The sequence below is a fragment of the Nycticebus coucang genome, chromosome 18 (genome assembly GCF_027406575.1).
Source record: "Nycticebus coucang isolate mNycCou1 chromosome 18, mNycCou1.pri, whole genome shotgun sequence".
Classification (NCBI taxonomy): domain Eukaryota; kingdom Metazoa; phylum Chordata; class Mammalia; order Primates; family Lorisidae; genus Nycticebus; species Nycticebus coucang.
Window position 1 is genome coordinate 32442489 of NC_069797.1, and position 17025 is coordinate 32459513.

General features: G+C 51.0%; 3 protein-coding genes and 2 non-coding genes across 15 annotated transcripts; 2 read left to right on the top strand and 3 right to left on the bottom strand.

The window, feature by feature from the left end:
- Positions 1–1212: 1212 nt before the first annotated feature.
- On the top strand, positions 1213–3926 carry TLCD1 (TLC domain containing 1). Of its 5 annotated transcripts, none has more exons than XM_053570429.1 (6): positions 1213–2005; positions 2103–2236; positions 2354–2436; positions 2513–2595; positions 3404–3478; positions 3644–3926. In XM_053570429.1, the coding sequence occupies exons 1-6, from the start codon at positions 1592–1594 to the stop codon at positions 3785–3787; spliced, it is 933 nt and encodes a 310-aa protein (XP_053426404.1). In that variant the 5' UTR covers positions 1213–1591; the 3' UTR covers positions 3788–3926. The 5 variants fall into 5 exon arrangements, with proteins under 5 accessions (XP_053426404.1, XP_053426402.1, XP_053426403.1 ...); XM_053570428.1 differs by having other exon boundaries at positions 1214–2005; positions 3605–3926; XM_053570427.1 differs by having other exon boundaries at positions 2151–2236; positions 3404–3926.
- Positions 3927–3934: 8 nt separating this feature from the next.
- RPL23A (ribosomal protein L23a) lies at positions 3935–9159 on the bottom strand. Its single transcript, XM_053570440.1, has 5 exons — positions 9071–9159; positions 8235–8418; positions 5774–5950; positions 4767–4836; positions 3935–4600 (listed from the first exon to the last, which is right to left on the bottom strand). The coding sequence occupies exons 1-5, from the start codon at positions 9093–9095 to the stop codon at positions 4586–4588; spliced, it is 471 nt and encodes a 156-aa protein (XP_053426415.1). The 5' UTR covers positions 9096–9159; the 3' UTR covers positions 3935–4585.
- Positions 6034–6105, bottom strand: LOC128571429 (small nucleolar RNA Z17). Its single transcript, XR_008375844.1, has one exon. It is a non-coding gene; the product is annotated as a small nucleolar RNA Z17 (small nucleolar RNA).
- Positions 8501–8567, bottom strand: LOC128571408 (small nucleolar RNA SNORD42). Its single transcript, XR_008375826.1, has one exon. It is a non-coding gene; the product is annotated as a small nucleolar RNA SNORD42 (small nucleolar RNA).
- On the top strand, positions 9104–15527 carry RAB34 (RAB34, member RAS oncogene family). Of its 7 annotated transcripts, none has more exons than XM_053570432.1 (11): positions 9104–9219; positions 10048–10582; positions 11252–11464; positions 11659–11750; positions 13824–13892; positions 13985–14086; positions 14192–14256; positions 14353–14404; positions 14585–14829; positions 14961–15068; positions 15156–15527. In XM_053570432.1, the coding sequence occupies exons 3-11, from the start codon at positions 11411–11413 to the stop codon at positions 15221–15223; spliced, it is 855 nt and encodes a 284-aa protein (XP_053426407.1). In that variant the 5' UTR covers positions 9104–9219; positions 10048–10582; positions 11252–11410; the 3' UTR covers positions 15224–15527. The 7 variants fall into 7 exon arrangements, with proteins under 7 accessions (XP_053426407.1, XP_053426409.1, XP_053426408.1 ...); XM_053570434.1 differs by lacking the exon at positions 9104–9219 and having other exon boundaries at positions 9733–10582; positions 15156–15226; positions 15314–15527; XM_053570433.1 differs by lacking the exon at positions 9104–9219 and having other exon boundaries at positions 9741–10201; positions 10408–10582.
- Positions 15528–17025: the final 1498 nt, after the last annotated feature.

Here is a 17025-nt window from a genome sequence, read left to right on the forward strand (position 1 = left end):
AGCCAGAGCTATAGTGAGACCTCCGTCTCTAAAAATAGCTGGGCGGAGGCCTGTAGTTCTAGCTACTCCCAGGCTGAGGCAAGAGAATCACCTAAAACCCAGGAGTTGGAGGTTACTGTGAGCTGTGATGCAATGGCACTCTACCGAGGGTGACAAAGTGGGACTCTGTCTCAAAAAAAAAACCCAACAAAAAGTTTCACTTTTATTTACTGAAAAGCCAGAGATTTCTGAGAGCAGCCGGGATATTGCCCCAAAGAACTTCTCTGCCTGCCCCCTCTTTCCCTTTGTTACCTTTTATTCTCACAGTAAAAGTAAACATCAGTAATGTTCTTATACGTTAAACAGATTCCTTCTCATAGGTTACAAAGTTACACAATATCTTTCTAAAAGTGGTTATATCTTCAAAGCATTTTTATTCTAGACTAAATTTATCGTTAGTCAACACTTCACTGGGTGCACAGAGTGCCCTGGGTCCTTGACCAGTACCATGGAGTCCAGTTCCCCAACTTATCTATGATAATAGCCTTGGAAGTGAGTAAGCAATCTCCAGATGTCAGCACCGAGGCTCCTCCAGTCTTGTTAGGGCCAGACCAGCAGCGCCCTGCATGAATTGGCTGTTCAGGTTAACAGTGGCTGGTAACAGGGGTTAATGTGTAACGTTACAGCCATCCAGAGGAGGCAGAGCAAATCCTCAAATGGCTTGGTCTCTGGGTCCTTGAACCTAAGGCTTTTACCTTCCCCTCTCTCACAGTATATTTCCCCTCGCCCCCTGTTCTTCTCTCCTCAACTTCCACTTTCGCCTTCCCCACCCCCAGGTCTCCACACGGCTTCACTTCCCTCAGGGGCTCTCAGTTGTTGCTTTTGCCTAGTACCTACCTAACTTTTCCCCCAAATCAACAGCTTTGCCCATTTGGAGCTGGAAGGGCAACCTGGAGCCACAGTGAGGACAGCCTGACATCTAGTGGCTAGGAGCCGCAACTGCCCCACGCCAGGGATCTGGAGAGGGTCGCCCCAGCGGTCTGGGCAAATAGGCACTCTTCCCCGCCCCATCCTCTAGGGAGCCGGGCAGAGAGGGCTGGGACTGCCTGAGGGAGGATTGTGACAGCCGCTCAGCCCCCGGAGCCTAAGGGCGGGCCGTGAGAGAGGAGGTGATGGGTTACCCAGCAATTCCTAAGCACCCACTCACGCGGGGTGCGGGACAGGCAGGTAAACACGTCAGTCTCTGGACAGAAGGAGGTAGTGATCCACTGGGCGAAGAGGTCTGGGCGGAGAATATTGTCGGAGGAGGAGTTCCCCCTCCCCAGGACCACGGCCTAGGGGACGAGGGCGGGGACCGGTACCGCCCAGTTTTACCCACATAGTAGAGGGTGGAGAGAGGAGTTCTCGCGGTACCCGCCCAAGGCCAGGGAGCCGGTGGCCAAAGGAAAAGCGAGGACGTGGGTAAAGAGGCCAAGCGAACGAGGGCTGCTGGGGACTCCGTCGGCAGTCGGGAGGCGCCACCGAAGGGTGCTTTGGCGGCGGCGCCCCGACAACAACTTCTTGTTGCCCGAAGTCCGCGGGAACCAGGCGGGGCCCTGGAGGCCCCGGGGACATGGGGCTCGCGCCCTTCGCGCTACCGAGGCGCCTGAGGGGCGGAGGCAAGCAGGCGGGGCGGAGGCGGGGACCCCACGGGGAGGAGTCGAGAGGCCTAGAGGGCTTCGCGGATGCTGTGTGCGGCTGGCGGCCGGCACGGACCGGCCGGAGAGGGATCTTGGTTCCCAGGACAGCCCAAGGAGGCAGCCTAGAGGGCGGACAGACAGCAGAGGGCCAGCATGCCCCCACTGCTGCACCCCGCCCTGCCGCTGCTCCTGGGCGCCACGCTTACCTTCCGGGTGCTGCGGCGTGCGCTCTGTCGCCTGCCCCTACCCGCCCACGTGCGTGCCGACCCCCTGCGTACCTGGCGCTGGCACAACCTGCTGGTCTCCTTCGCCCACTCTATTGTATCGGGGTTCTGGGCGCTGTTGTGGTGAGTGAACGACTGGGGGAATGACATGGCGAGGGAACCTGCGCGGGTCGCTGGGGCTGGATCGCTTACTATTCCCATCACTTACCGTCGGGTTTAGGGTCATGCTGTCTCACCTGATTCCCTGCTTGGAATCTTATCCAACCAGAAGCTGAAATGGCCTCAGGCGAGGGAGAAGCTTACCTGGGAAACTGAAGGCACCTGGGTTTCGGCCAAGCCCCTCCTTGCTCCCCAGTCAGCCAATATCGCAAGCTCAGGCTCTCCTGGGACCGGGGGTGAAGGGGGAGGGGGAAGTTAAGGTCCCTAGGGATGCCGAAATGAAGAGAGCCTCCTTTCTTCCCTTCTTTCCAGTGTATGGCAGACCCCCGAGATGCTGGTGGAGATTGAAACAGCATGGTCGCTTTCTGGCTATTTGCTCGTTTGCTTCTCCGCAGGTAGGTCTTTCGGGGTAAGTTGGGGGACAAGAAGAAAGCTGCTGTTCAGTCACCTCCTCCCCCATCCATCCGCTAGGGTATTTCATCCACGACACGGTGGACATCGTGGTTAGTCGTCAGGCTCGAGCTTCTTGGGAATACCTTGTCCATCATATCATGGTAAGTGAGGGAAGAAGGTGATGTGGTTTAAGTCCAGTGCTAATATTCGGTCTCAGCCTCTTCTTTCTGGACCAGGTAGAAAGCCATCTTTTCTTAATCCCCTCCCACCTGTGTACTACTGTTTCCCATGCCAGGATGCTGGGGGATGGCACAGTCTGTGTACCCTTGCTCACCGTCTGAGGTCAGCAATTCATGGTCTCACCTACTACCTCTTTGTAAACAGACTGGAAACCATCTATTTTTTTTTTTTTTTATTAAATCATAGCTGTGTACGTTAATGTGATCATGGGGCACCATACACTAGTTTCATAGACCGTTTGACACATTTTCATCATGGAAACCATCTAGAGCCAGAAACCTGTGGTCAGGTATCAAAGTACAATCATAATGAATAAAAACAAATGAACTGGAAGCTTTTTTTTAAGAGTCTCACTTTGTCACCATTGCTAGACTGCCGTGGCATAGCTCACAGCAACCTCAAATTCCTGGCCTTAAGCGATTCTCTTGCCTCAGCCTCCAAAGTAGCTGGGACCACAGGCGCCTGCCACAACACCCTATTTTTAGGGATGAGGTCTGGCTCTGGCTCAGGCTGATCTTGAACCTGTGAGCTCAGGCAATCCACCTGAGCTCAAGCCACTGGAAACTATTATTTCAAAAGGAAGAAATTAGGCTTTTGTTTTTTTTGCAGTATTTTGGCCGAGGCTGGATTTGAACCTGCCAGCCTGGGCATATCTCCTTGAGCCACACCAGTTCCCAGGAGTCTTGGCATCCGGGTTCTCTAACCCATTCTCTCGCCTTCACCCTGTAGGCCATGGGTGCCTTCTTCTCAGGCATCTTTTGGAGCAGCTTTGTTGGTGGGGGTGTGCTGACACTACTGGTGGAGGTAAGCAACATCTTCCTTACCATCCGCATGATGATGAAGATCAACAACGCCCAGAATCTCCTTCTCTACCGGGTCAACAAGTATGTCAACCTGGTCATGTATTTTCTCTTCCGCCTGGCCCCTCAGGCCTACCTCACCTGGTTTTTCTTGCGTTATGTGGGCCAGGGGACTCAAGGCACCTTCCTGCTGGGTATTCTCCTCCTGTTGGACGTGATGATCCTCATCTACTTTTCCCGACTCCTGCGCTCTGATTTCTGCCCTGAGCGTATCCCCAAAGGGCAGCACAAAGACAAATTCTTGACCGAGTGAAAGACAGGGCAAGAACCACAAACATGGCCAAGAACAAAAACAGCCTCACATGTAAACTGGGACTTAGCCCCAAGTTTGGGCATCCTCTGAGCCTCTCCTCCAGAGCCTCCACTCACACTATTGAAAACACTAATGAAAGCACTCCTCTGAAGTCCTTGTCCTTTCTTGGGCAAGGGGTGAGGGAAGCAGACAGACCGGTTGGACATAGATGGGTGTGTGAAGACAAGGTGGTAACAGAAAGCCAGCTAACATTGCCCTGAAATGGATGCTAATGAACTCTCAGATGACCCTTCCTCACCAGCAGACTTTGGGCACTGGTTTCACTTACAGCCCCTTCCAAGGATAAAAGGGGTTCTCGTAAAGGTGCTTGTTCTTTCGCTTCTATGCTGAGGCAAGCTGTAGTTTTTTCTGAGTCACAAAGGTGTCTCCTACCTGAGCTCCTGCCACCAGGGGTGGTGGAGTGATAAGGTGTTTTACAAGAGGGCAAGTAGAATAAGTCTTGCCCAAGCCCCTTTAACAACCTCAGTATCATAGCCGGGCATTGTGGTGGACACCTGTAGTCTCAGCTACTCAGGAGGCTGAGGCAAGAAAATCGCCTAAGCCCAAGAGCTGCAAGTTGCTGTGAGCTGTAATGCCATGGCATGTACCATGGGCCATAAAGTGAGACTCTGTCTCTAAAAAAAAAAACACCTCAGTATCTGTGTATACCACAGACTGGACTCCCCCCAACCAGAAACTGACAAGAGGCATAAATATGGTGAAAAGTTATATATTTAGAATTGGCCAGCTGGACTTGGTTTAGATGATCCCAATCTGAAAAACAAAAGGGAGCTTTGTTACTGGAGCTGAATTGAGAAGCTTAAACTGGAATGTCATGATTAAAAAAGCAAAATGAGGGAATGTAAGGCTTATAGGGATAGGAGTACAGTCGATTACGACTGGGGTGGACATCAGGGAGTCTGTAGGAAAGGAAGCTTACTTTGTTGGCAACATCCAAAGCATCATAATCAGGAGCCAGTCGAACATATGCCTTCTTCTCACCATCAGGCCTGGGATGGAGAAGGAAGCCTAAGTCCCTGCCACCCTCAGTGTCCCTATACCACTCCCCACCCCCTCACTCTTCTGGTACTTAAACAGTCCTTTTGTTTATGTCATTCTTTTCAGAGAATTACCTATCCCTCATTTACCCTGGGGGGTGGGGGGGGGTAGGGAAGCCATGAAGCCACTAAGCCAATTCTCTTTTCTAGGAAACCTCACAGGACCTATTAAGACCCTATAGGCCCAAGGAACTCTGTGCCTATAGTTCAGTGGTTAGGGCACCGGCCACATACACCAGGGCTGACAGGTTGGAACCCAGCCTGGTCCTGCTAAACAATGACAACTACAAAAATAAAAAAAAAGAAGAAAGAAAAATAGCTGGGCATTGTGGTTGGTGCCTGTAGTCCCACTACTTGGGAGGCTGAGGCAAGAAAATCACTTAAGCCCAAGAGTTTGAGGTTGCTGTGAGCTGTAACACCACAGCACTCACTCTTTACAGAGAGTGACATAGTGAGACTCAGCCTCAAAAAAAAAAAAAAAAAATCAACAACTGAAACCAATGATAAATAACAGGGCGGTGGGGCAGTGCCTGTGGTTCAAGGGGGTAAGGCGCCGGCCCCATTTGCCAGAGGTGGCGGGTTCAAACCCAGCCTCAGCCAAAACTGCGAAGAAAAAAAAAAAAAAGGGATATCTAACAAACTTTTACTGTAAGGGCCTCTGCCACCAGATGTGGTGACCACCCCCACCAAATGAGCACCAACCCTATAAATCAAGTCCTAGAAAAACATTTTCCTCAGTTTTATACTTCACACAAAGGACCTAATTACAGCAGGAATGCTTGTGTCTCTAGGCCTACAGCCTGTTTTGCAAGAAACTTTACAACATGCATGTTTTCTGGCTTCTGACTGGGGCCTGGTCTCCTCTCTTGTCTCTTGGGACCCCACTAACCTGATCAGGGTGTTGACCTTGGCCACATCAATGTCATAAAGCTTCTTCACAGCCTGTTTGATCTGGTGCTTGTTAGCTTTGACATCCACAATGAACACAAGTGTGTTGTTGTCTTCTATCTTCTTCATGGCAGACTCCGTGGTCAGGGGGAACTTGATGATGGCATAGTGGTCAAGCCTGGGAGAAAGGAAGAATGGGATCATCTGACCAGGGTCTAGTGGGATGGGTCCTCTTTTAAAGCTGAAGCCTGGGAAAGCCTAGGTGCATCAGACAATGAAGTAGCAATCATTTTGGTCAGACTTTGGTCGCTTTACAATGTCATCATTTGCACCCTGAAATCTAAGGGCCTGACACCCCAGCCAATAGAAACCTTGTGTATTTTCCTTTTTTTGTAGAGACAGTCTCACTACCGCCCTTGGGTAGAGTGCCGTGGTGTCACATGGCTCACAGCAACCTCTAACTCTTGGGCTTACGCGATTCTCTTGCCTCAGCCTCCCGAGCAGCTGGGACTACAGGCGCCTGCCACAACTCCCGGCTATTTTTTTTTTTTTGTTAGTTTGGCCGGAGCTGGGTTTGAACCCGCCACCCTTGGCATATGGGGCCAGCGCCCTACTCACTGAGCCACAGGCGCCGCCTGAAACCTTGTGTATTTTCATACACTTGAAAAGCTCTAATTTTTAAGTCATTAAAGAATTAATCTTTATTTAAACCCTTTCATTTGCTAGAGTTCCATGACAGTACTTCACTATGAGACTGTATCAAATATTTTTGGTTGCTGAAAACTGGTTCTGTGCTTGAGGGCCACCAATTCTTGAAAGCAACTGATTATTTACAATTCTTTTTTTTTTTTTGTAGAGACAAGAGTCTCACTTTATGGCCCTCGGTAGAGTGCCATGGCATCACACAGCTCACAGCAACCTCCAACTCCTGGGCTTAAGCGATTCTCTTGCCTCAGCCTCCCAAGTAGCTGGGACCACAGGTGCCTGCCACAACGCTCGGCTATTTTTTGGTTGCAGTTCAGCCGGGGCCGGGTTTGAACCCGCCACCCTCGGTATATGGGACCGGCACCCTACCAACTGAGCCACAGGTGCTGCCCTATTTACAATTCTTTACAGCTCAGATTAAACTTACAGTGGCTTGTGCACACACAGGCACAACATACCTTTCCACCTGAAAGTCAGAGAAACTAGGCTCTGTTTACCCACACAATACTTCCCTATTTAGTCCTGAAGTTAGTCAGGACTTAATCTCTCATCACACTAAACTCTAGGTCGAAATGGGAGGGGAATGTTTTCCAACATGGACACAACCCACACTGTCCTCTTTGGAAACAGTGGAAGCAGGGAAAATTCATTAGTATCAACTACTGCGATCAGCTATAATCTGTAGCTCCTGGAAAGTCAGTTAGTGCCAGTAGTTTAAAACCAAAATAATCAAGTTCTCAAACCTTTTGCTCACCCCCACCCCCACCATTCCTTGAGCAGTGTGAAAATTTGGGAGAATGAATGAAAAGAAGCTTCCATATATACTGCTGTAGGCCATCACTGCCCAGATAACTGAATCCTCATTATCAATGAAGAATCAGCCAATATCCTTGCTCTCAAGATACTGCTCCCAACGGCAGTTATGTGCCAAAAGCAAGAAACTAAAGCTGGAACTTGAAGATAAAAAGCATCTTAGCTGGGTAAGGTGGCCCACGCTTGTAATCCCAGCATTTGGGAGGCTGAGGCGGATGGATTGCCTGAACTCATAGGTTTGAGATCCTGAACCAGAGCCAGACATTGTGGTGGGCACCTGTAGTCCCGGCTACTTGGGGATCATTTGAGCCCAAGAGTTGGAGGTTGCTGTGAGCTATGACCATAGCATTCTCCCAAGGACATCAAAGTGAGAGTCTGTCTCAAAAAACAAACAAACAAACTAACAAAAACAAAAACTCTTGTTCTTAAATTGATACAGAAATAAGTTGGGTGTGGTGGCCCAAGCCTTTAATCTTAGCACTATGTGGGGCTAAGGCAGGTGGATTGTTTGAGCTTTCCAGTTCTACACCAGCCTGACCAAAAGCAAAACCCTGTCTCTACTAAAAATAGAAAAACTGGGCGGCACCTGTGTGTGGCTCAAGGAGTAGGGTGCCTGCCCCATATACCAGGGGTGGTGGGTTCAAGCCCAGCCCCGGCCAAAAACCTGCAAAAATAAATAAATAATAAAAATAGAAAAACGGAGACAATAGGATCTCTTGAGCCCAAGAGTTTGAGATTGCTGTGAACTATGACGCCATGGCACTGGACTACCAAGGGCAATATAGACTCTCTCAAACCAAAAAAAAAAAAGGAGAAACAATTTCACACTCCCCTTAGAGAAGCACATTAGGTACCAATGTGTGTTTCAAAAAGGTGGGTGGATTTCTAAATTACCAACTAAGGATATCGAAACTTCTTTTCACAGGTAAGGGGGTAGTACTGACTTGTTTCTCCTGGGGGCGCTCTTCCGAGGATATTTGGGCTGCCTCCGGAGTCTCAGAGTCTTTGGCCGCCGGAAGGTGGGTGATGTACGGATCTTCTTTTTTTTGTGGCTGTGGATGCCTTTTAGCACTGCCTTCTTGGCCTTCAATGCCTTTGCTTTGGCTTCCGCTTTGGGAGGGGCAGGAGCTGGGAGAAAAGGAAAGAAAATGAGGTCAGAAAATCAGTCACTTCCGGCCTCATGATTTGACATATATGTCCATGGACACACGTGCATCAGTGGTTCCTTTGCAGACATCACAAGTCTCAGGAGATTAAGATTTTTCCATCATATGCACGATAGTTGGGGCGAAGGTGATCAATTTTGAGTAACTCCAGAAATACGACGAAACAAAACAAAAAGAAGCGCTGAGGGAACGCTTTATACTTGCCAAGACGTGTGCTAGGAGTTTCATACATACCATCGCAAAACCACGGGGGAGGGTAGGTATACAGTCTCGTTTAAAATGAAACCGAAGTGAGTGAAACAAATGACACCGATTCCTTAAATGCCCGAAAACACGGATCGCCACCTGTATATTCAAGCAGCTCCCAAGGGCGACTATATGGCTCTTCCTGGACGGCGATGCCGGCCAGGTGGCTTCCCCAATCCCCTGGACTGGAACCCAGTGCATGTGGCTGGGCCCACAGGGCCCACGTACGCCACAGCATGGCTCAAAAGGAAAGGAGCAGCTCTGGAGCAGAGCGCTGTGAGCCTAGCGCAGCCCCTGTCCTCTCAACTCGTTCGCTCTCTGGAGACCCCAGACGAACCGGCTGTGGTCCCCATCCCCAAAACACACACCTTCCTTCTTCGCTTTCGGCGCCATCTTGTGAAAAGAGCGTCTGAGACCCGTTTCCACAGGCTTATAGCGCCAAATCTCACCCAAGACTCGCGATACTTTGTACTTAGAGCTGATTGGATAATCTGTGGAGTGGCGCCAGCCGGGAAAGGTAGTTTGGTTCAATTGCTCCACTGGAGGGAGTAAGCATGCGCTACAAAGGGACTAAAGCTTCTTGGGGATTGTAGTTTTTTGAAGACGCTTGTTTATTTGCTCAGGCCTGTGAAGCTGGGGGCTGCTCAGGTTTGGCCCTGGGCCGTGGATGAGAAAAGTTGCAGCGTGAGAAAACAAGAACATTGCCAGCCTGAAATAAAGCAGTTAGATTGACTCGGGGATTCAGATACAGTTAAATTCTAGAGTGTTAGAGTAGAATTTTCCTGCTCTAACTCTCTAAACATCAATGGAGGACTGGAGAGGAATGTGGTTTATAAATAACATAATGATTTGGTGGCAGAGAAAATTGAGTCAGTAGTGGGGAAAGTATCACAATAGGTACAAGGCTGCCACATCTGCCCCTCTTTACTTGTGACACTGTTAGCTTTCCTGCATTTTTCTGAATATATATATGTATGTATGTATGTATGTATGTATATATATATATATATATATATTGCAGTTTTTGGCCAGGACCAGGTTTGAACTTGCCACCTCTGGTATATGGGGCCAGCGCCCTACTCCTTGAGCCACAGGCGCTGCCCTCTGATAATTCTCTTTAAGAAGTTCTATCAACATTCCAAATACCCAGAGCACAGATTTCTCTAGGGTTCTCTAGTTCTTTCTTTGAGTAATTTCTCTCAGTCCCTTCTCCTGAACTAGTCTTCAGTTCCCTGTTTCAGTCATCTTTGCATCCTCAAATTCAGTTCCTGACACACAGCATGTTTCATAGTGCTCAGGTTTGCTTCTCTGAAAGGGCGTTCTGGTGTTCTCCTTCCCCTCATAGAACCAGAGATGCCCGCTTAAACAGTGAAACTGGTTGTGAGCTGCCTGTTCTATCCTGCAAGACTTTGCAAAAAGGAAAATTTGTCTTTGGGGGAGAAGATTCCAATGGGCCTAGAGCAACGAATGGAACGTCATACCAAATGGGTCCTAAAGCGGTAACCACCCCTGGAGCAGTGTTTCCCGGTCCAATTGGCCTTTATTCCCACCAAGAGGGCAGCCTAGTCTTCAGCTTTACCATCACCCAAACTACACAACAGCCTCATAGGGAAAGACACCACACTTCGGACGTATCTCTTCTTGGTGGGTACCCCGTTCCGACCCTGGCAACCCCTTTACGCTATCCCCCCACCCCCACTTCCAGGGCAGAAGGGCGAGCAGGGGCAGACTCTATGAGTCACTCCCAGCCCTGCAGTAGAGGAGTGAAGCGCCGCCTCTCCTTGGGCCCCTTCTCTCCCCCTTTCTCCTCCCCGCTGGTTCCAGCCCTCGCCAGATGCTGCGCAGCAATCAACGATTCCCCATCACATCAATTCGGCTGGGTAAGGGTCCCCACAGAGGCGCAAACCGGCACAGAGGTGCAGGGGAGAGCAGCCTGGGGAGTCCCGATCTGGATAGGCTCCAGCCTGGATGGGGGTGGTCCTGGTGCCCGGCGAGGCGTCCAGCGGAGACGACTGAGCCCGGGCAGCTCAGTGGAGAGGAGAAGAGGGGGAGGCGAGGGCGGGTAGTGAGGACCAAAGTTTTCGAGAGAGGGGAGGGGGAAAGCCCTTCTCCAGGAATTTCCGGGGATCGTGTTACAGCGCTCGCGGAGCCAGAGCGGAGTGGGACGCGAGGTCGGCAGCCAGGCTGGGCCCCTCGCCCCCTCCTCTAGTGGCCTGCGGGCCTCGGCTGCGCCACCCTTGTCCACACTGACCCCGTGTGGCGGGGCGGCTCCGCGCCCCCAAGCCACTCTGTTATGGTAGGGCCGCCTCAGCCCCGAGTTGACGTCGGATCTCCGCGGCCCCGGGTTATTGTAGGAAGTATCCGGCCCCGCGTTATTGCAGGGTCTGCGCGTGCTCGGGCCCCCTCCGACGGGACTCCCCGTCCCCACTTGGATCCCGAGGGGTGTCCTCGCACCCGAGTCGTCTTCGGGACGCCCCGGGCCCGGGTGATTGTGGGCTCGCCCCGGCCCCAGGTGATTGTCTCATCCCCGTGGCCCGCGGTGGTCGTAGCGTCTCCGAGACCGCGGGCTCCCGTAGGCTCTCCGTGGCCCCGAGTTATAGTTGGGATACCCCGACCACGAGTGATTGTCGGGTCTCCACGGTCTCGAGTCGCTGGGGTGGATCAGGCCTCGGCGCCTCCTCGGGGCGCCCCCCAAGGCCGCAGGCAAGATGAACATTCTGGCGCCAGTGCGGAGGGACCGCGTCCTGGCAGAGCTGCCTCAGGTAGGCGTCAGAGCCACGTCGGGCTTTTGGCTGCAGCGGGTATGGGCGGGGAAGAGGCGGCACCAGACAAGTTAGAGGACTAGGCCCAGCCCTGCCACCCAGCGAGGCCTGCTGCTTCTGGGTGGTCCTCCTACCCAGCAAGGTCTAGCGCCAGGAGTGGGTGAGCCCCATTCTTTTCAATCCTTCTTACTCAGTGCCTGAGGAAGGAGGCCGCTTTGCACGTGCGCAAAGACTTCCACCCCCGCGTCACCTGCGCCTGCCAGGAGCACCGGACAGGCACCGTAGGGTGAGTTAGGGACAATCCTAACAAAGAAAAGAGGTCTCTGAAAACCCTTGTAATCGTAGCAAAGGTACAGAATCACCTCCATGGGGCACCATTTCAGCGCCTGACAACTATGTGGTTATTCCCCTTTTGAAGCCACTGTGTTCTTTCTTTCCAACACAGCTGTTGTGAGTCCTTTGAGATGGGTGGGGTATCAGGTTGGCGACTAGATTCCTGACATAAGATGGTGTCCAGCTTGGAGAAGTGGTCACTTGCTTAGCTCCCCACATACCATCCATTGAGCCTCATTCTCATTGTGAGTTAAAAGAGGTAATACTAATAACAGGGTGATTGAACATTTACAAATTTACAGTGTACTAGGGAGTGTGTTGTTACTTTATTTTTTTGAGAAGCTGTCGCCCTGGGTAGAGTGCTATGGCATCATAGCTCACAGCAACCTCCAACTCCTGGGTTTAAGCGAGTCTCTTGCCTCAGCCTCCCAAGTAGCTAGGACTACAGGCGCCCACCACAATGTTCCGCTATTTTTTGGTTGTGATTGTCATTGTTGTTTGGCAGGCCCAGGCTGGATTCCAACCCGCCTACTCTGGTTTTTTGTTTGTTTGTTTGTTTTGAGACAGGTTCTTGCTCTGTCACCCAGGCTGGAATGCACTGGCACCATTGTAGCTCACTGCAGCATCAAACTCCTGGGCTCCAGGAGCTTCCTGAGTAGCTGAGATTACAGGCATAACCCACCATGGCTTTATCACTGTCTTTTTTTTCTTTTTTTTTGAGATAGAGTCTCACTTTGTTGCCCTTGGTAAAGGGTTATGGTGTCATAGCTCACAGCAACCTCAAACTCTTGGGCTCAAGGGATTCTCTTGCCTCAGCCTCTGGAGTAGCTGGGACTACAGGCACCTGCCACAACGCTGGGCTATTTTTAGAGACAAGGTCTCACTCTGGTTCAGGCTGGTCTTGAACCTGTGAGCTCAGGTGATCCACAGCCTCCCAGAGTGCTAGGATTACAGGTGTGAACCACCTTGCCATCTCTATCACTTTCTTTTTCTTTCTTTCTTTTTTTTTTAATCACTGTCTTTTATTAAATAGAAAATAGTATCTTGGAGGTGGGACACAATTGTGAGAGGGATTTTCCTAAACAAAAGCCATCAGTGGGGCGGCGCTTGTGGTTCAAAGGAGTGGGGCGCCAGCCCCATATGCAGGAGGTGGTAGGTTCAAGCCCGGCCCCGGCCAAAAACTGCAAAAAAAAAAAAAAAAAAAGAAAGAAAGAAAGAAAGAAAAGTAAAAGCAATCAGTGTAACCTAATTCTTTGTACCCTCAACGAATCCCAAACAATAAAAAAAAAAAAAAGAAGGGCGGCACCTGTGGCTCAGTGGGTAGGGCGCCGGCCCCATATACCCAGGGTGGCAGGTTCAAACCCCCTTCTTGGCCAAACTGCAACAAAAAACAGCTGGACGTTGTGGCAGGCACCTGTAGTCCCAGCTACTTAGGAGGCTGAGGCAAGAGAATCGGCTAAGCCCAGGAATTGGAGGTTGCTGTGAGCTGTGTGACTGACTCCATAGCACTCTACCAAGGGTGATAAAGTAAGGCTCTGTCTCTACAAAAAAAAGGAAGTAAAAAGAAAAAAAAGAGGGCAGCACCTGTGGCTCAAAGGAGTAGGGCACCGGCCCCATATGCCGGAGGTGGTGGGTTCAAACCCGGCCCCGGCCAAAAACTGCGAAAAAAAAAAAGAAAGAAAGAAAGAAAAATAGTAACATGTAAGATGTTTTCTGAGCTGACAACCGTAGGCCCAACTACTCAAGAGGCTGGGGTGGAAGGATCCCTGGAGCCTAGGAGTCTGAGGCTATAGTGAGCTATGATGATGCATTCCAGCCTGGGCAGCAGAGCAGGACCCCATCTCTAAACAATCAGACAGAATATTCTTTCTTCCGAGCACATCTGTCCAGGCAGCTGCTTGGGAGGCCTGGTGTCTATTGTAGCCTAAGCTTGGGTGCAGCTACCTTTCTGGACCTAGTAGGGAACACTGGAACTCCCTAGGGTGAAAAGCTTGTGCCCACTCCTCTTGCCCACTCTTATGTCCAGCAGATTTAAGATCTCCAAGGTCATAGTAGTCGGGGACCTGTCAGTTGGGAAGACTTGCCTCATTAATAGGTAAGGGGGTGCTGGAGCTGGGGTAGGCAGGGTGGGCCTGAGCCTAGCAAGGTGGGCTGGGTTTCAAATCAGAGCATTTTTTGCCACCTCAGGTTCTGCAAAGACACCTTTGATAAGAATTACAAGGCCACCATTGGAGTGGACTTTGAGATGGAACGATTTGAGGTGCTGGGCGTCCCCTTCAGTTTGCAACTGTGAGTGCTTCCTCCCACCCCTTCCAGCTATCCACCCCCCCCCCAGCACCTACACCCTACCACCATGCCCTCACATACCTGTGCTTTACTCCTCCTTCCTCCCAGTTGGGATACCGCTGGACAGGAGAGGTTCAAATGCATTGCATCAACCTACTACCGAGGAGCTCAAGGTAAGGGGCTGGGTGAAGTGAGAGAGGTGAGAGTTGGAGAAATGAAGCAGTAGTGTCTTTCCCATCAACCTGGGGTTGTTTCTGTCACTCTTCCAGCCATTATCATTGTCTTCAATCTGAATGATGTAGCCTCCCTGGAGCATACCAAGTATGTGAAGATGCTGCAAGACAATGGGACACTCTGGGAAAAGAGGGTTCGGAAAAGGGGCGTGGTCAGGGAAGAAGAGGCCTGCATTGAGGACCAGAGAGGGGCTAATTAGGCATATGGATGGCAGCAGGAGGGGCCCATCAGGCTCACTTGTCCCTCACTTTTCACCATCTGTGGCAGGCAATGGCTAGCTGATGCGCTCAAGGAGAATGACCCTTCCAGCGTGCTTCTCTTCCTTGTGGGTTCCAAGAAGGACCTAAGTGTGAGTGTGCCAGTGCGGGGAACTTCCCAACTTGCTGAAGGAACTCCTCATCTGATTCTGACCTTCCCTCAGACTCCTGCTCAGTATGTCCTAATGGAGAAAGATGCGCTCAAGGTGGCCCAGGAGATTAAGGCTGAGTATTGGGCAGTGTCATCTCTCACTGGTAAGTCAGAAGCTTTGGGGCTGCTGTGCCATTCCCACCTACCTCTCTTCTCACTCCTATACCTCTAGCTGTGCCTAATGTTCCTAGACATGGCACTACCCCTGAGCACCTCTCTGTGTCCCCTGTGCCAGGTGAGAACGTCCGGGAATTCTTCTTTCGTGTGGCAGCACTGACCTTTGAGGCCAATGTGCTGGCTGAACTGGAGAAATCAGAGGCCCGGCGCATTGGGGATGTTGTCCGTGAGTGCCCTACCTGGTTGAGGGAGGGTGGCAGAGAGCAAGGGAAACCTCCAGCTCCTGCTTCACATATTTTCCACCCTTCTTCAGGCATCAACAGTGATGACAGCAACCTCTACTTAACTGCCAGCAAGAAGAAGCCCACGTGTTGCCCATGAAGGGTGAGGCGATTGTCCAGAGACTATCTAGCCCTGGGGTACTGTGCCACCACGAATCCCCTGAATCATTTGCACTGATTGTTTTTCCAGACCAAAGAGCCGCCTCTTTGTGGCAGTGTCCCCAAAGGGGTAGCTGGGACCATGCTAGTCACTTCCTGTCCTTAGGTACCATGCAAAGACTGGATGCCCGCCTACTCCTCTGGGGGTAGTGTCCCTACTACTTTTGCTCATCCTGCTGGGCTCTTTGGGTAGGAAGATGCCTAATATTCCAGCCTTACTGTGCCTATACATTAAAATCTTTGTTGTTAAAACTTCAGGGGCTGGAGTCCTTTTGGGGGGAAGAGGGTTGTGGACTGGTCAGGGCTGTATGGCTATCTTGGAACTGAAGCTTCCTACAGGGATTCTGGCCATTCCTGGCTCCTGGGCAGCTCAGTCAGGCTGGGAACTCAGAGATTAGCTTTAGGGGCTGAACTGTACCCTCATAAGTGAGGGCTGAATAACAACCTTTTTCTTTTTTTCATCATTTTCCTGCATTTTTCTTTTTCTTTCTTTTTTTTTTTTTGTTGCAGTTTGGCCGGGGTTGGGTTCGAACCCGCCACCTGTCACCCTCGGTATATAGGGCTGGGGCCCCACTCACTGAGCCACAGTCACCACCCTTTTCATTTTTTTTTAAATGCAGGGTCTTATCATTGGTCTAGAGAGCAGTGGCATCCTAGCTCAGCTCACTGCAACCTCCAACTCCTGGGCTTAAGCAATCCTCCTGCCTCTCCCTCCCAAGTAGCTAGGACTATAGGCATGGACCACCATGCCTGGCTAAATTTTTTCCATTTTTGGTGGAGACAGGGTCTTGCTCTTGCTCAGGCTGGTCTTGAACTCCTGAGCTCAAGGTATTCTCCTGCCTTAGCTTCCCAAAGTGCTAGGGTTACAGGTGTGAGCCCCTGTGACTGGCCCTGCCTTTCCTTTTAACAGTACTTTTCTGTGGGAAATGAGAGTGAGAAATGATTGCGTTTGGGGGGAGTTCCCCCCCAACCCCCTCAGACAGAGTTTTACTCTGGCACCCTGACCAGAGTGCTGTGGCATTATAGCTCACAGCAACCTCAAATTCTTGTGCTCAAGCTTTCCTCTTGCCTCAGGTTTTCTATTTTTAGTAAAGACAGGGATCTCCCTCTTGCTCAGGCTGGTCTTGAACTCCTGAGCTCAAGCAATCCACCTTTCTTGGCCTCCAAAGAGTGCTAGGATTACAAGCGTTAGCCACCATGCCTGGCCAACCTCAAACTCTTGGGCTCTTGCTTCAACCTCCCAAGTAGCTGAGACTATAGGTGACAGCTACAATACCTGGCTAGTTTTTTCTATTCTTAGTAGAGATGGGGTCTTGCTCTTGCTCGGGCTGTTTTTTTTTTTAATACAGAGTCTCACTATGCTGCCCTCCACAGGCGCCCACCACAACTCCCAGCTATTTTTTGGTTGTAGCTGTCACTGTTGTGACAGTGGCTCTCTTCACAACTGCTGGCCCAGGCTGGGTTCAGCGCCCTAGCCGCTGAATTACAGGCACCGAGCCTGCACGGAGCTTGTTAACACAGTGTGTGTGTCTGTGTTTTGTGTGTGTGTAAGTGAAGCCTGCACCACAGCACACGCCAAGGACCATGCACACAGTGATGTGGAATGTTCGTGCTGCAGGGGATGTGGGGAGTTCTGTGTTCTGTGTGGTGTGTGAGGGACGCACGCATGTTGTATTAATCTGTGTGGTGAGTAGATTTTCTGGGTGTACATGCATGTGCGGAATGCTGTACTTGAGGGCGTGA